Source organism: Sus scrofa, chromosome 15 (assembly GCF_000003025.6).
Source record: "Sus scrofa isolate TJ Tabasco breed Duroc chromosome 15, Sscrofa11.1, whole genome shotgun sequence".
NCBI lineage: Eukaryota > Metazoa > Chordata > Mammalia > Artiodactyla > Suidae > Sus > Sus scrofa.
Genome location: NC_010457.5, coordinates 114685815 through 114703958, shown reverse-complemented (window position 1 = coordinate 114703958; position 18144 = coordinate 114685815). Strand labels below are relative to the sequence as shown.

The following is an 18144-nucleotide window of genomic DNA, read 5'->3' as shown; positions in this document are numbered from 1 at the left end:
TTTTCTGTTGCCTTGATTTCCACTACTCTGTCTTCCCCCTAATTTATTCATTCTTCTGACTCCATTGACCTGCTATTGGTTCCTTCTAGTGTATTTTTTATTTCAGATATTGTGCTATTCTTATTCTTTAAATCCTGTAGCTCTTTGTTAATTTCTTTTAAGTTCTCAATATGTGTCTCCATTCTTTTATAAATATTTTTATTTTTTCTGTTATAGTTGATTTACAATGTCCTGTCAATTTTTGCTGTATAGCAGTGACCCAGTCATTCATATATATGTGTGTGTATATATATATATACACACCCACACACACATATATACACACACATATACACACACACACATATATATGCACATACTATCTTTTTCTCATATTATCCTCCATCATGTTCTATCACAACTAGATATAGTTCCCTCTGCTATGCAGTAGGATCTCATCGCCTATCCACTCCAGATGCAATAGTTTTCATCTACTAACTGTGTCTCCATTCTTTTTCAAGATCTTGGATTATCTTTACTATCATCACTCTGAATTCTTTTTCAGGTAGCTTGTCTCCTCATCATTTAGGTTTTTTGTTTGTGTGTGTGTTTATCTTATTCTTTTGTCTGAAAGCTACTTCTTTGTCATCTCATAATGTTTACCTTTCTTTTTATTGTGCCCTTGGCATCAGGTATGTAGATGCAGTAGCAGGTGCCCTGTCTTGGAATTCTCATGGGTGGTAACAGTTCACCTGTACCCAGAGCATGTGTTGGAAGCAACAGTATCACACTACCTCTCCTGGAGCTGGGTGGCTGCTAGGCATAGGATCTGTGAAGCAGGTGTCTGTGATTCACAGTTCACAGGATTGCTTTTTTTGTAGCATGCAGGGGCAGCAGTGGCTCCTGTGATCCCTCCTGCTACCAGATAGCTTTCAGGACTGTTTCCTATAGCTTGCAATGTCAGTAGTTGCTCCTTCAGCCCCTCCCTTTGCTGGGAAGGCTCCAGGGACTGCTCTCTGTAGCTGTGGGGCAAGTGCTGCTGTTCTGCAATCACTCCCCTTGCTTGTTTACTCTAGGGATCTCTTTCTATAGCCCCAAGGGCAGGGGACTGCTCCCCAAATGTTGCTAACATGGTCTCTCTGTAGCTTCAGGACATTGAGCTAGACTTTAATGGTGGACATCTGGCTTTGGGCTCTGTGATCCTAAACTTCTAATGTGGGTTTATTTTTAGGAATAAACAATAAACTCAGCACAGAAATGGAGACTCTATGATGAAATGACTTGCTCAAGTTCATTCAGCTTTTAAAAATAGAGGGGCCAGTATTTGATTCTATCTTAATTATATCTTCAAAGTTCATTTTATTTATTCAACAAATAGTGTCTGAAAGTCTACTGTGTCTTCTCTTCTAGGTGTTGAACAAAGAAATGGTTTCTTTAGTTTTATTTATTTATTTATTTATTTTTTTATTTTCCCACTGTACAGCAAGGGGGTCAGGTTATCCTTACATGTATACATTACAATTACAGATTTTCCCCCACCCTTTCTTCTGTTGCAACATGAGTATCTAGACATAGTTCTCAATGCTATTCAGCAGAAATGGTTTCTAATGATGGAGTTTGCATTGTTATATAGAGATATATAATAAACAAGTAAACAAGCCAGTGTATAATATAACATGAGATAGCGTTTAAACAAAAATAGACAAGGCATAGAACACAGAGTGTGGTGAATGGGAATCTAGTATATATTTTAGATAAGATAGTCAGAGAAAGCTTTTCTGAAAGAGTGACCTTTGAGCAAAGATCTGATTATACAATCTATAGGCTATAGTAAGAAGTATGGATTTTATAATAGGTGTAATTAGAAAGCCAAAGATTATTTTCATCAAGGGGTGATGTGAATGATTCATATTTTTAAAAAGATCACTCTGGCCTCTGTGCAAAGTATTAACAGGGGCAAGTAGGGAAACTAGGAAGTCAGTAGGAGGCTCCTGTCAAAGTCCAGGGGAAATGAAGCCTTAGTGGCTTGGGTTAAATGACTATAGAAGAGAAAGCAGCAAATTTGGCCCCATTTCAGGACATATTTTGAACACAGATCTGCCAAAACTGGCCATCTCCATGTAACTGTAATAGCATTGAATAATAATCACTGAAGATGTATGCTTCTTCTTACACCCTGAGTATTTTATATTATCAATATTTTTTAAACACCCAACAATGTGCATTATACTAAAGCATATTTATTATGGTAACATTTCTGAAAGAGAAAGTACTTATCAATGTTAAGTCATATGAAAAGTTCAGAAAACTTTTATCAGGTTGCCAAATATTTAAAAAAAAATTTTTTTTTGGCTTTTCTAGAGCTGCTCCCACGGCATATAGAGTTCCCAGGCTAGGGGTCTAATTGGAGCTGTAGCCACCAGCATACACCAGAGCCACAGCAATGCCGGATCCTTAACCCACTGAGCAAGGCCAGGGATCGAACCCGCAATCTCAGGGTTCCTAGTCGGATTCGTTAACCACTGCACCACAACGAGAACTCCAGGTTGCCAAATAATTTTTATGTAGACATCCCCTGAATAATACACACAATATGTACAGCATTTATATAAACCTCTTGCTGCTTTTCTTGCCCTTTGCCTTGTACAGCTGCATGGGCATTTAAGAAAGACCTTGGGCATTTTAATCAATATATACTTTTCCATGTTACTAGGTGTACAGTAGATGCCAAATAAATATTCATTTCTTATTGTCTCAAGCATTTGATTTGAAATTTGGACAAAATTTTAATTTAATTTCATTTTTCCTTCCTGCTGTCATCTGTGTGTAAGCAAATAGAGTGCAGGTTTCCATAGCCGTAACAAGCCTGGAGGCAACAATTGATTTTTAGTATTAATATGAGTACTGTTAATATTTATTCATCGTGCTTCTATTATATTTGCCCCATGAATAAATGAATAATTTTGTTAACCAACCTTTTTATATTGCTAGAAACTCCTAATTATAGTCTTAATTTTTTACTGAATGAGGATTATGTAGTTCACTCACTGTTGGACATAAATGTTAAGAGTAGAAAGCCCATTTTTGCAGCTATAAATGCATTTGTAATGGAATCAATACCAAATAGAATAATTGGTGATTTTATCAAGGCCTTACATATAGCTTTCCTCTGGGAGTTACAGCTGAAGTGAAATCTCTAGGGAGAACATGGAAATTCAGGTTTTTTGAAGCTTTATTATTCTAAGCTTATAGTTTAAGGACTTTATAATGTTGTTGGCAAAGGGGTCTGAATTTTGTTAAACTTGTTTTGGCTGGTGAAAAAGATTTTTCAATTCTGTTTGATAAACAGCTTTGTGAAATCAATGAAACTTGATGGTTTAAGCATTGTCTTGTATACATTGCCTGATTGTAAAATCAATTGACAAATGGAAGTTGTAAGGCATTCAGTGAAGGCTCCATGAAGAGAAATACAAATGATTTTTATGCATTTATCCAAACTAGGTCTTTTAAAGTCAAGTCCATCTTTCAAGATAAAAGTTATGAGGAATGTATTACTGATTCTAGATAGCTTTAATCAAGTAAAAATACACAGAAAAACCTCCCTGAGACAAAAATATTTCTTAACTGGAACGGTGTATGGTAATGTAAATTAGAATGTTTCAAGAATAGAATATTCTAATTATTTAGGTTTTTTGTTTATTTGAGGATTTGTTTATTATTGTTGAAAAATATTTTAAATATATTTATTCTAATTTTCTGTTTTTGTAAGGTATGTAGAAAATACAGATGATAATTGAACAATGGAAACTTTTCTGAATAGAAGGTCATGTTCTAAATACAAATTATCACTTTTGATGACAGTTAAATTGATATTAGATGAAATTTGTTTGCAAAGCCCTGTATTATATAGCTCAGCAGATACAAAATAATGATTCATATATTGCACTGTCTTCAAAGAACTTTTGTAAGTTTCTTAAAAACCATATTATTGTAATAGTAATTAGTAATACTTTCATATTACATATTCTTTTCATATATGCAGAATGACAAACATGCAAAAAGAGTTAAGTATTACAATTATGTTAATAGACTTTCTCCCAAAATTTGTTTAATAGAAAAGGTCAGAATACACTAAATATTTTAGAAACCTTTCATTTAGATGTTTATATATTGATATTAAAATATAGCTTTTATTTCCATCTGAAAGAAACTTGCACAACATAAGCTATACATAAATTGCAATGTGGCACTATGTATATTTTAGAAATGGTGCAACAAGTTTATTAATCGATGCTTAATTATCCCCATCAGTAGTTGCATTAAATATAAGCATGTCCTCCTTGGAATTTAAAATAATTGAAATCTATATTTCATAAACCCATATTATAGTACCTTTTCTCAACAGACACTTTACAAGTTATAAGGTTGCTGTGAGCAATGTAATAAAGATCATGGATTAAGGGTGTTTTTTAGAGAGTATAGAGTATATTGAAAAAAAACAGGCCTTTGATCTTCATGGATAAGGATCATATATAGGAATCAGTTGTTCTTGTTCTCCCTCTTGTGCTGAATATTACTGTACTTAACAATATAAAGTTATTTTTTCATTGTGTTTGCTTGATTTTGGTAATAAGGGGAACTTCTCCAGAATGAGTAAAATGTTCAGATAATCATGAATGGTTTTGTAGCTTTTTTAAGATTGGAATAAATTCAGTTAAAAAACCAAACAGAATAGTTAAAATTACTTAAGGTCAAAAGTATATAACTTAATTAGAATTTAATCCTTCCTAAGTCTAATATTTTAGAAGCTAAGACCAACATTCACTATTATCTTGATAATGGTAATAAATATCATTGATAAATATATGAGTAAGTTTGTTTGAAAATCCTAGTTCCTTTTAGCTCATTTCTCAGCCAGTTTCTAGGGTTTGTCCCTAAGTCTTCTGCTCCGGAATGGTGGTTCAAATTTTAGCAATCAGATTGGAAGAAGGCGTGAGGAAAAAAGGAGGCAATGTCACCCATGTTTTAAATAAAGTTTTGGGAAAGTGTCATACAACATGTCAGAACTTAGTTCCTTGCAAAATTTACCTTCCAAGAGGGGCAGAGAAATGTAATCTCTGTTTGGGGTGACTACATGCCCAGCTAAAATTGTATGGTCTGTTACTGTGCAGGAGGAAGAGAAGAATATTGAGGATTCTAGGTTTCTTTGCATCCATCTTTATCACCACAAAAACTTAGATGTGGTATATATACACAATGGAATACTACTCAGCCATAAAAAAGAATGACATAATGCCATTTGCAGCAACATGGATGGAGCTAGAGAATCTCATACTGAGTGAAATGAGCCAGAAAGACAAAGACAAATACCATATGATATCACTTATAACTGGAATCTAATATCCAGCACAAATGAACATCTCCTCAGAAAAGAAAATCATGGACTTGGAGAAGAGACTTGTGGCTGCCTGATGGGAGGGGGAGGGAGTGGGAGGGATCAGGAGCTTGGGCTTATCAGACACAACTTAGAATAGATTTACAAGGAGATCCTGCTGAGTAGCATTGAGAACTTTGTCTAGATACTCATGTTGCAACAGAAGAAAGGGTGGGGGAAAAATGTAATTGTAATGTATACATGTAAGGATAACCTGACCCCCTTGCTGTACAGTGGGAAAAAAAAAAAATCAAAAAAAAAAAAAAAAACAAAACTGCATCCTTGAGGGCAACAAATGAGTTCCAGTATGGTGTCTGAGGAACTTCAGGGTGATAAGCTGATAGAACCCTATGTGTGGAAGTTATTTTTAACATTTTAACACATCAGGGATCATGTCTTAGACATGAGACACCAGTGTATATACAACATAATTACTAAGCTTCATTTCTAGTGTCTTCAGAGTTTGCACTTTATATCTTGTCTTAAATTTGATGTATATTATATAACTTAAAGAAATTTGGTCCACAATACTTTTTTTTAACTTTACACACTATTATTGCAAGATTCATAATAGAGTTTTTCAGTCTATTGAAGATTAGATTTTGAGCATTAAATGGTAGAGTTGGTGCATTGAATTGTTCAGGCAGCTGCAAACCATGAGAAGTAATAACTAAAATTCAGACTTCTGAAAGACAGGAAAGATATATATACACATAACCTAAAAAACGCACATGCATGTATTCTCTTGAACTCGTATATGTACAGACTCAAGAACCATTTTCCCAAAGATGGCAAATTGAAATCATTTATTAACAGTCCATTATACCTCAGAATACTGGTGAATATACAATGAACTGGTTGATACCAATATGTTTCATTATGTATTCTGTTTGTAGTATATGTATATCCAAACTAAGTTGTTTAATGTTTGCATTTTAAAAGTTGTGTTCTTGAGGGCTTAAAGGCACATGTTTTAATTTTGTAGAAAATTTACTGAATATGAAAATTTACTTTGGAGTTCCTTGCGGCTCAGCGGGTTAAGGATCTGGCATTGTCACTATAGCTCTGGCTCTGGCTCTGGCTCTGGCTACAGCTACATCATGGGTTCTCTCCTTGCCTAGGGAATTCCAAATGCTGTGAGAGTTGTGGGGGCAGGGGCAGGGAAGGCTTACTTAGTAATACAAAAATATCACTTTTAAAACAAAACTGTTACTTGTTTACTTTGATCATTTTTTGGTTTTGACTTATGTATACATATGTAGAAAATGAATAAACACTAAGTCCAAAAGAAAATCTATTTGAATGAAGTTAAATGTATTTACTTGCTTTATATCTCACAGCAAATGTGATATTTTATCTCCTTGCCATATTTTCTATGGACCTATGCCTTCTTACTCTCTGTGCTTAGTACATGCAATCTATAAGTGTAAATGTATGATGTCAGTTATGTGCAGAATGTAAAAATGCTGAACTCACAGACACAGAGGGAAGAATGGTGGTTACCAGGACCGAGGAAGTGGGGAGATGTTGGTCAAAGAATACAAACTTTTAGCTGTAAGAAAAACATCTTCTGGGGATCTGATGTACAACATGGTGATTTTGGTTAACAATACTGTATTATATACTTGAAAGTTGCTATAAAAGTAAATCTTAAATTTCCTCAAGCCAAAAAACAATGGTAATTATGTGACATGATGATGGTGTTAAATAATGCTATGATGATAATCATTTTGCAGTGCATAGTATACAAAAATCATATGTGTACACCTTACCTTACATAGTATTCTATGTAACTATAATTCAGTAAAACCAGAAACAAAAAATATTTATCAGTGTGTCATTATGGGTCTTTTTTTTAGGGCCATACCCGCGGCATATGGAGATTCCCAGGCTAGGGGTCCAATCAGAGCTGTAGCCACTGGCCTATGCCACAGCCACAGCAATGCTGGATCTGAACCACATCTGTGACCTACGCAACAGCTCACTGCAATACCAGATCCTTAACCCACTGAACAATGCCAGGGATGGAACCTGCATCCTCATGGGTGCTGGCTGGGTTCATTACCTGCTGACCACTACAGAAACTCCCATTATTGGTCTTAATGACATTCAAAATGTTTTAGTTCAGGGAATTGGAATTGATTGGCGTGGAAGAGAGTTGAGGAAATACTGCCCTTGTGCATGTCATATAAAGTTTATATAACTTCCCATGTTTCTCCTTGTCTTGGCAGTGTGCGCAGGAACAGAGAATAAGCTGAGCTCTCTCTCTGACCTGGAGCAGCAGTACCGAGCCTTGCGAAAATACTATGAGAACTGTGAGGTAGTCATGGGCAACCTGGAGATAACCAGCATTGAGCACAACCGGGACCTCTCCTTTCTTCGGGTAAAGCTGTCTCTTTCTTTTTCTTCTCTACTTCGTGAATGGACAGTGGTGTCACAATGCATAAAGACCAGCTTCTTGTACTTGATGACTATGTTCTTCTGCCCTGCCTGGCAGGGATCATGACTGTAGGCTGTAGGTGGGAGACAAGAGAAGTCAGGGCACACCCAGGAAAAGGACAAGATTAACAATGTCATCATGATTGACACCCCAAGTTGAGAACAGTTACTGTTGCCCTAAGATAGATAAAAGAATCTGTCAGGGTATGTATAGTACATGGTTTCTTGCAAGTGTGTCTTTTTCTGATTTGTAGGTGAGAGGAAAACTTGAGGCTGTGGAGTAGGAGAGTCAGACTCTCCTGAGGACCAATCAGATAAGAATTGGAAACTTGAGCTACTAGTCTCCTTTTCTGCCCATTTCTGTTACTTTGGAATTTTTAACCTATTTCATATTACCATAATGAGAATAATACTGTTAATTTTAAAAGAAAAATGACGTCTGTTTTTGAAAACCAACAAATTATTGAGTAGACTCATAGGAAATCACAAGTGATTATCAAAGTCAACATATGCATGTGTATAAATGCAAATGTGTGTATAGGAGACACCCAGAGACCATGAGTCCTTTTACAAACTTGATTAGGCTCTCATTTAAAATTACTCTGTTCAAGTTGTTATTAGTACATAATGCCTACAGCTTCTTAAGTTTTGCTTTAACCAGATTAAGCATAGGAAAATCTGAACTTCAGATGGAATTTGACAAAGTGAGATGGGGATGTGGTATTTTGTACCACTAATAACTTATTCTTCATACAGAAAATTAATAGGATACATTTTAAATAATAGCCTCCCTAGAATATATTTGATCTTGTTTTCAAGAATGTTTAGACACTTCTTAGAAGGGCTGTCTTATATAAATAAAGATGTAAATAATGTATTGAATACTGATACATTAAACTGTTAGTAGTAGTGAATTATTTAGGGAACTATAGTAATTTTAGTAATTCTACACTGAGATAAGTAGTAAAAATACAGTGATTTTTTTAAGTCCTTTTTTTTTTTTTTTTTTTTGTCTTTTTGTCTTTTCTAGGGCCACTTCCCATGGCATATGGAGATTCCCAGGCTAGGGGTCTAATTGGAGCTGTTGCTGCTGGCCTATGCCAGAGCCGCAGCATGCCAGATCCGAGCCGCACCTGTGAGCTAGACCACAGCTCATGGCAATGCTGGATTCTTAACCCACTGAATGAGGCCAGTGATCGAACCCGCAACCTCATGGCTCCTGGTCAGATTCGTTTCTGCTGTGCCACAACGGGAACTCCGATTTTTAAGTACTTTGAATATAATAAAAATGTCTAGAAATGATAATTTCAAAATATACCACCTCAAAACCTAAATGACACTATGAGGTTTATGATATCTGCTTTTAAAATGATTATCATAGTAGTGTCGATATAGGGAATTAAGGTGTTTTCATATTTTATTGCTTGGTTGTTTATTGCTTGGTTGACAGAATTCTAATTCTATGAGTTATGTCATTTGTCATCGTTAACTATGATGTTTAATTATGACACCATTTTTCATTGAGTAGATAGTAAAACTTATTTAAATCTGAGAATGAGAAGATCTAAAAAGAACATAGCACTTTTTTTTTTTCGATTTTTGGACTATTTTTTCAAGGAACACATATAAGCTATCCTAAAATAACTTTTTAAAATTAGTGCATCTGAGTATTATTAAAATTTGTTTGCAAAATTCTAACCTGTTTCGATTGAATGTTTTCAGATAGACTTTATTCTTCAACATAAAAGTAAAAACTTGGTGGTATATGAGCTGATGTGTAGATTTAGTTAGAAATGCCAAGAAACAAAATGATTCTGTAGAAAAGGAAAACTAGGAGATGAATTCTGAAATAAGAAATAGGTTAAATAGTCTATTAGAACAGAATAATATATGATAAAATTTAAAAGGCAGTCTTTTTAAGGTCTTTATTTTTCTTCATATGTTTGCTTTGCTCTACATGGAGCTAGATTTCACTGGTTTAACAAAAAAATAACACTAGTACTGTGACAGTCTTCAAAATAAGATGGTCTTGGTTATTTTTTATAATTTTATTCTTAAGCTCTTAAAAGTAATAGGAAAGAAAGTCTTAGATTAGATTATTAGGAATATTAGATTAGATTAACAGAAACATTAGAAATTTGTTTGGAATTATAAAGTAGCATGTAGATCTTTGAGCCACAGGGTCTATACTGTTGGATATTCTACACTTTAGTAACTATTTTGAAGTAAACAGTAAGTTAATAGAATGAACGGATTTGGGAAAGAAAAAAGAAAGAGGACCAAAGTTTCTATTTGGAGGAAGAAATAAGTTTATTTAAAAAAGTATTTCTTTGTCCCTAAGAAACATCTCTAAAAATTGATATAAAGTTTGTACTAACCCATACATATATCTCAATTTTAATAATTTATTTAGATATAACTATAATAGGTTTTGTTTTTGGCTTACTAATGACATCTTTTTGTTTCACTTATCTTTTGTTACTTTGGAAAATACTCCTTTCTAATTGTGACATATATTCATTCATGCAACAAATAGTCTTAGCTAAGAATACAATAGCAAGTAATCTATTGTTCTTCAGCAATCTTGTAATCTTGTAGAGGGTTATAAATGTGTAATGAATACTTACTATATATATGAATGTGGGTATATATGTATGTATATTATATATATATATGAAAATATAAAATTTTATAATTGCTAAAACATAAGCCAGAATCAGAATGAAGGTATGGCCTTATGTTAATGGTAAGCATGGGTGCTGGGCAAAAAAAAAGGATGGTTAATTCTGAAGAATTCAGGAAAAAAGATTTCATCAAAGATTTGCTTGGGTTGAATCATAAGAAAATGAATAGGGGCTCACAAGGTAGATAAGTGGAAGGGCGTCCCAGTGGGAGTAATAAGTCAAGGCTTAGAAAGAAGGTCCTAAATCAGAGTTAATAAATGTATACCTAGTGTTATTGCTTTAGATTCTAGACACTTCATACAAATAGGTCAAACGTTGTTCTCGCCCTCATGGAACCCAGAGTGTAGTGTGTATGAAGATTAATTTGGGGGTGGAATAAAGTATTAAGTCGGAGAGGTAGAGAGCCTTATACTGTAGATAGATATCTAGGAGACATCAGCACTCAAGTGACAAGTTAGCATCTAGGGATTAGATACAAAAGTCAAGGGACATTGAAAAGAGTTGGCCCAAGAAATGGTCCTAGGAGAGAACTCTCTGGGTGCCCCACTCTCTGTTTTTTTGGTGAGTTCAGTGTCATAGCATAGTTATTTTTTATTATTGAGCCCTAAAAGCTATCACAGCTGAGATCTTTATATTACTGCATTGGCTGAGCCATTATTTCTAACTATACCTTAGAATATGCTACAAGTTCTCCATTTAATATAAATGTTACTCCTGCTGATAACTGAATTATGGTTCATATGTATTCGTAGAAGCTTCCCTCCAAAGTACCTGATCTGTTCAATATTGGCACGTTGTAATAAGTAGAGTTCATATAAAGGATATCTAGTTATTTTACATTATGCTATTATTTCTGATAAGTTTTGAATTGTATGAGTGAATAATGAACTTTAAATAACTCATCCTGGAGTTCCCGTTGTGGCACAGTGGTTAACAAATCCGACTAGGAACCATGAAGTTGCGGGTTTGATCCCTGGCTCCTTGCTCATTGGGTTAAGGATTCGATGTTGCCATGAACTGTGGTGTAGGTTGCAGACGGGGCTCAGATCTGGCGTTGCTGTGGCTCTGGCCTAGGCCGGCAGCTATAGCTCCGATTAGACCCCTAGCCTGGGAACCTCCATATGCCATGGGAAGCAGCCCTAGAAAAGGCAAAAAGACAAAGAAACAAAAACAAAAAAACAAAAAATTCATCCTATGGATTGTATGGGCCTCGTATATATGTAATTGTAATTCATTGAGTCACTTCTTATAGAGGTGTGCAATTTCCCTTCCTCTAAGAATAACTCATGCCTATAATTTATTCAGAGAGACATCATAGATAGGGATCTTACATTTCCTTTTGAAATTTATTTCTGTCTATAAGAGCTTAAGAAATTATTTTTGTTTTAAAAATATATTTTCATCTCTAATTAGCAAGACTGTACTACTGTAATTGTTTGTTTTGTATGAAATCACTCTAATTTCTATGATTCATGAGTACATGTTAACTAAATACTTTGTTTATTACCTCGTTCACTATCTGAATGGTCAGCGTCTAGAACAGTGTCTTAAATATAGTAGGTTTTTATTAAGGATTTGTTGAATGGACAAATAAGTATCTTTCCTAATACTTAATAACACTCTTAAATCACTGTTTCACTTATGGTATGTTCTCTAGGTGAATATGAGGGACCCACTTCATGTTATTTCAGTGTGACACCTCCACAGGTCAGATATGTGACTATAAGACACAGGCTTAGGATTTGGAATTATAACTAAGAACATTCCATTTCTGTAATAGTTATCTTCTTGACCACTTGGTTACTAGCTATTTTTCTTGTGACTTAAAGGTCAGAGAGAGTTATACAGACAGCTGAATGGATGCAGTACACTGCAACAGACATAGAGACTAGAGAAAGAGACCATTCACCCCAAATTGATAATGGGGGAGCCCCTCACTTCCACGTTTCACTCAGCTTCTGAGGAATGGTTGCATTCCAGCCTCTGGGTCCATAAGGTCCTCTTAGAACTTGATAGTAACTTTGAAGTGATTTCCCCCCTTTTTTTTCCCTTAAACTATGTAGGGTTATTTTTTTTTTATTATTGGTAAAATACCCATCTAGTCTATTTCCCAAGATCTTAAGAAAAAAGCAAAAGTGACCTTTGAAATTGAATTAAAGATGTGCTTACATATAACCAAAAAAAAAAAAGCAAAACTAAAATGTTTTATAGATACTTACTTAATCTTTGTTAGATATATTTTATTGAAATACTTTGAAATGCATTCTTTCAAGATGCTTTTAGTATGTCAACCTTGATGCTTATCTCTACATACCTTTTAACCCAACTTTGTTGTAAACTCAAGTTTTTATATTTCTTTTCGGGAAAAAAAAATCTAGTTGGCAATATTTAACATTAGCCCCCTGAGACACTGCATAGTTGGCTAGAAAAAGGCCCTAAAACGTATTTACTATGTGCTTTATCACCGTCACAAGGTTAAGACTTATAATAGAAAACAGCAAAGCATAAAAATCACAGATTTTGTGCTATTGTCTTACACTTTGTGAACTCTCTAAAACAAGATAAAATGCAGCAAGTAATGTGAATGAACTATTAGACCTTTCACCGTCATTAAAATTCTTGAGTTTTCTCTCCATTGTCATTCCATTGGTCTTCCTTTCTACTGCTGGCACTCAGTAACTCAGAGCTTCTAACAAGGTACCTGACCTGCTAGCTTTTATACTTTAAATTTATCTGTTTTATATATTCACTCTAAACACATAAGTTTTAAATGTCAACTAAGTATAAAGTAGTGTGATGTATAATGTAGTACAGATACAGAATTCCTATCTTCAACCATTGCTTTAATAAGTAATCACTTTTAATTTGTAGCTTGAATTTAGTTGCAAATAGTTTTGGAAAATGTGTATGTTAGGAAGGAAGACAGAGATATATACACTTAGCAGTGATCCACTGACCTGGAATATTAACAATTTCAGTAATTCATTGGACCTCTGTATGCTGCATTCTAGAAGCCTTAAATCTTAATGATTATATGTCTTTTTATTACTGTAAAATAAATTGATACATTAAAATATCTTTTCAAAGAACAGCATTAGTATTCTGTTATTGATAGCAAAGGGCAATGACTTTAAAAAAGTATAGTCTAAAAGTATAGTCTTTTAAAGCAAAAAAGATTTTTAAAGGTATTTACTCTCAGAAATGAGTAATAATATTCCACAATGGAAATGCAACAAATTTTGACAAAAAATATGCTTTTATTGTGTATTTGACAGAACTATAGGACCTTTTTTGAATATATAAGAAAAAGTGCTGGGGTTTCCCTTACGGTGCAGTGGGTTAAAGATCTCATGTTGTCACTAAAGTGGTTTAGGTTGCTGCTGTGGCGTGGATTTGATCCCTGGTGGAGGAACTTCCACATATGTGGGCTCAGCCAGGAAAAAAAAAAAAAAAAAAAGAAAGAAATAGTGCCATATAAAACCATCTACTTTTAAAAATAAAGCTCTAGCATTCTTTGTAGAAATCATGTAGTTAATTTTTCTTTACCAAAGAAAATGTCCCATTCTTAAGTTGTCTTTTTGTTGATAATTAATATTTTATAATGCCATGGAACTATCATCCTCTAGATAGATAGATTTTTCATATATGAGAAGGTTGCTTTTTCAACCACCCTCCACAGGACATGGAATTTGCATCATTTACCAAGTGCTGGTAATGGGCCTGCATTATTTCATTCCCATACTTACGCGTAGTTACTCTTCTGACTAAGAATAAATATTTGCAGAAAGACAGATAAAGCTGTAACTAGGAGACTTCAGGATTCTGACTCTCTCACTGGAACCTAAGACCTTGGCTTAATTAGTGTGATTTTGTTACGATAAATCAGGAATGATGCTTGCCAATAATGAGTTTCAAGTTGCAACAAGTAACCCTGCTTTCACGTATTTCTTAGCTGTTTCCAGTAAGGATGAACCAGTCATGTTCAATATAAAGTTCTGAAATATTTGCATTTCAGCCTACTTCCAGCTTCAGGGCCTACCTTTTATTCTCCTATGGCAGTTCAAAGAGGATGACTAAAATTAAATCCAGCAGTGTGTACAGGGGGATTATATTTGTGTTGTGTTATTTCCATATTCTACTCTGTCACACTGAACTCTGTACTTGGGATAAACCGGTTGCTATGTAGTATGATTTAACAAAACTCTACATTGAAAAATTCATTATTAAAATCATTTATAAAATACTTTCCTTAGTATAGTGTCATTAGAAAATGATTTATTGAATATTTTGCTTAAACAGTGGCTACCACTGCCTATCTATGTTTGTTTTTAGATCATTAGATACCAGATAGAATGACTTGTGTGAGAGAGATTGTGTTGGAGAGATTGATGGGAATTAGAATGAGAAAAGTAGTGATATTCCAGAATGACTAAAAAATTGGACAGGAAACATCATTTAAATTAAACATCTATGGCATAATAAAGGTGTGTCTGTGTATATTATTCTCACATTTACCAAAAAGATAATTTAAGCCCACATTTTCTAAATCAGCATATCTATTTCAGCTGCACACATATTTTATTTTACTTTTGTTGTTGTTGTTTTTTCTTTTTTGTCTTTTTGCCTTTTCTAGGGCCACACCTGTTCCCAAGCTAAGGGTCTAATCAGAGCTATAGGTGCCGGCCTACGCCACAGCAATGCCAGATCCAAGCCACATCTGGGACCTACACCACAGCTCACAACAACACCGGATCCTTAACCCACTGAGCGAGGCCAGGGATCAAACCTGCAACCTCATGGTTCCTAGTCAGATTGATTAACCACTGAACCATGACAGGAACTCCTGCACACATATTTTAATTGGATTGTATAGCAATGGAGAACAAGTCTGAATTTAAGTTTTCCTGAATAACTGTGTAAGATAAATAAGTGTATATCTGTGACTCCATTAAATAGTGGTCAAATATACAAGATTCTTATATCAAGTATTTTTAGTCTTTTACTTATTGAAAAAAATAGTGGAATTTCTTTTTCCATATCACTACATGGGACAGAAGGCAAGGAAAAAGTATGAAACTCAACATCCGAGATACTTAAAACTAACCATCATGGGGTTCAAAGAAATTGCACCTTCAAGAAATACATCAGTCGGCTAAACATGTATTAGGATAAGATAAGGTGTTCCAGCTTTTTATTTAATTTCTCTTTCTGTTTGAATTTTGTGTAAAACTACAGTTGTGGTAAAGTATAACATATTTGCTGTATTTAGATGATGAAATCTTAGCTGGGTGAGATGGAGAATACTAAAAATGAGGTAGAGAGAGTAACATTTTAACATGTTTGTTGGGCCAAAGCAGATATTCTGGGTTAAATGGAATTTTCAAAGCTTTGATAGTTTCTGAAAGCTATTTCTAAGACTGTTAAACATAATACATATGCAATTTTGTACATATATATTTACAGCTGGCTTTTAAATTGAAACTTGATTTTATACTAAATCTAATCATAGAACTTGTATTGCAATTGAAAAGCTATGCAATTTACACTTGGCCTGGAAAAATATTTTTTTCTTCAGAGGTTAAATACTATTTAATCTGAAAATATACATTGATTCAAAATCCTCATGCTTTTCAGTGGTTCCAGATGTAAAATCAAGAGATAAAATGTCTGTATTCTTGCTTTGCAGTTGTATAAGCAGATATTTGAAACTTTCTTCCTAATCATGTAACCAAAATTTTAAATAAAATATATACTTGACAGTTTTCTGTATAATATATCTTAAAAATATTAAACACAAAATAAATTCCATAATACCTATAAAATAAATATTAGAAGGAGTATTGGAGAAATAGAAATAAGGTATATTTATACAGTATAACTTATAATTCTAATAAATATATAAACATTTGCATATATATTATAAATATAATTTAGTGACCATTTATATATATATACATATGCGTAAATATTAATTACCACCTACTTTCTAAGATTGAGTCAAATTGGTTTAAAATACTAGCCCAGTGTAATGTTTCCAAGAGAATACTATTAAAAATAAAACTGATTAACAGTTGTCCTTTTTTTTTTTTTAGTCACTAGATTGTAATACATTTTCCAGGGAAAAAAGTGCCCTTATTGCAAATGTACTTAAATTAGAAATGAATTTGTTAAGAATCTGAGCAGATGAATAGTGTTTCTTTATACTTCTGGGGGTTGTGGTATTTAAATTTGGCTTAGGTGGTGGCTATAATGAATTTACAGGCTCGTCTTAACCTTAGTTAGAAAAAAATGAAAGTAACAATCTCATCTCACTCTATGATTCTTAGATACTCTGCTCTGGAGAAGCAGGGTATATATTTTGAGTGTATAAAAGTTATTTCTTCACTTTTTAAATGTATATGTAGCCGAGACCTTGGTTCAAAGAAAGAGAACAAATGATATCTATTTGAATTTTTAAAGCTAACTAGGAACATTTTGGCAATGGGCTGCCTTTTAATTCTAAAATCCAAACAATGGAATATAAACATATAAAACCTTTTTTAAAATTCATAATTATGTACATTTTCATTAACTTTAGTTTTTTCTGATTCTTAAAATGAAAGACTTTATTTCATTTCAAAGAAGGACAGGCTTAAACTTAAAAGTTTCGTATGAGACCAAGTCAGTTTTAGAGGTCTCTCTTCACTAATCTAGAGTATAATTTAAAGTTCAAAAGCGTAAAAATAAAATGCAAAAACATTCCATTTAGAAACACTATAATTATTTCCTCTGCACCCTAATTTGAACCCATCTAACTATAAAATAATACATTAAAACATGCAATTGAAAGTGATAAAAAAATGGAAGTATTTGTTTTCGTAAATGCATGCCTCTTAGAAATCACTACTCTTAATTTAAATCTCTACATGGAAATCAAAATATGTAATTGAACATTGAAGTAAATCCTATTAAACAACTTGATGCCACATTTGTTTCCAAAAATAAAAGTGAATACTGAGTGTCTAGCACCTGTGTTCCCTTAGTAAGAGGTGGCTCCGTCTAACCCTTGGGTTTCTTCCTTCTTTCTTTGAGTCCCCAGGCAGCAACTATTGAGCTGTGCTCTGAAGATTTGACAATACATTTTTATGAAGATTTTTTACAGGTTCAGCTTTTGGGTGGTAGTGATTTTGTATTTTCAGAAAGGTGCAATTGCAAGTCAAACACTTGGTTGTTTTTAGGAGGAAATCAATAGATACAAGTGCACAAAAGCTGTACCTAGAGTTTTTTTTTTTTTTTTTTGAACAATCTAAAACAGAGTTTCATGTGGAAGCATTGGGAAGTGTTCATGAAAGAAATTAATGAGGCAATGGGAAGAGCTCATGAAAGAAAAGTAGTGGAAACTACAAGCAAATATGTACTATATGCTAGATTACTTTCTTTCTTAAAACTTTCTATGCTCTTAGGACAATGGTCAAAATTCTTATGTTCCTATATTTTCTGGTCCTTCTTATAAATCTTATCTTCTGCCATCACTGATGATATTAAAACTTGTCATCTTTCATAGTCAACTTCCTGTATGTATTCAGATCTAACTCTACTGCCCTTTCTTTCATGCTCAGAATTTCACTC

At 33.7% G+C, this 18144-nt stretch overlaps 1 protein-coding gene across 1 annotated transcript in view; it reads left to right on the top strand.

The window, feature by feature from the left end:
- The window catches only part of ERBB4 (erb-b2 receptor tyrosine kinase 4), a 1130412-nt gene that overhangs the window by 393026 nt on the left and 719242 nt on the right, over nucleotides 1-18144 (top strand). The window contains 1 exon segment of the mRNA XM_021075968.1: nucleotides 7645-7796. Coding sequence (XP_020931627.1) covers nucleotides 7645-7796 — 152 coding nt within the window.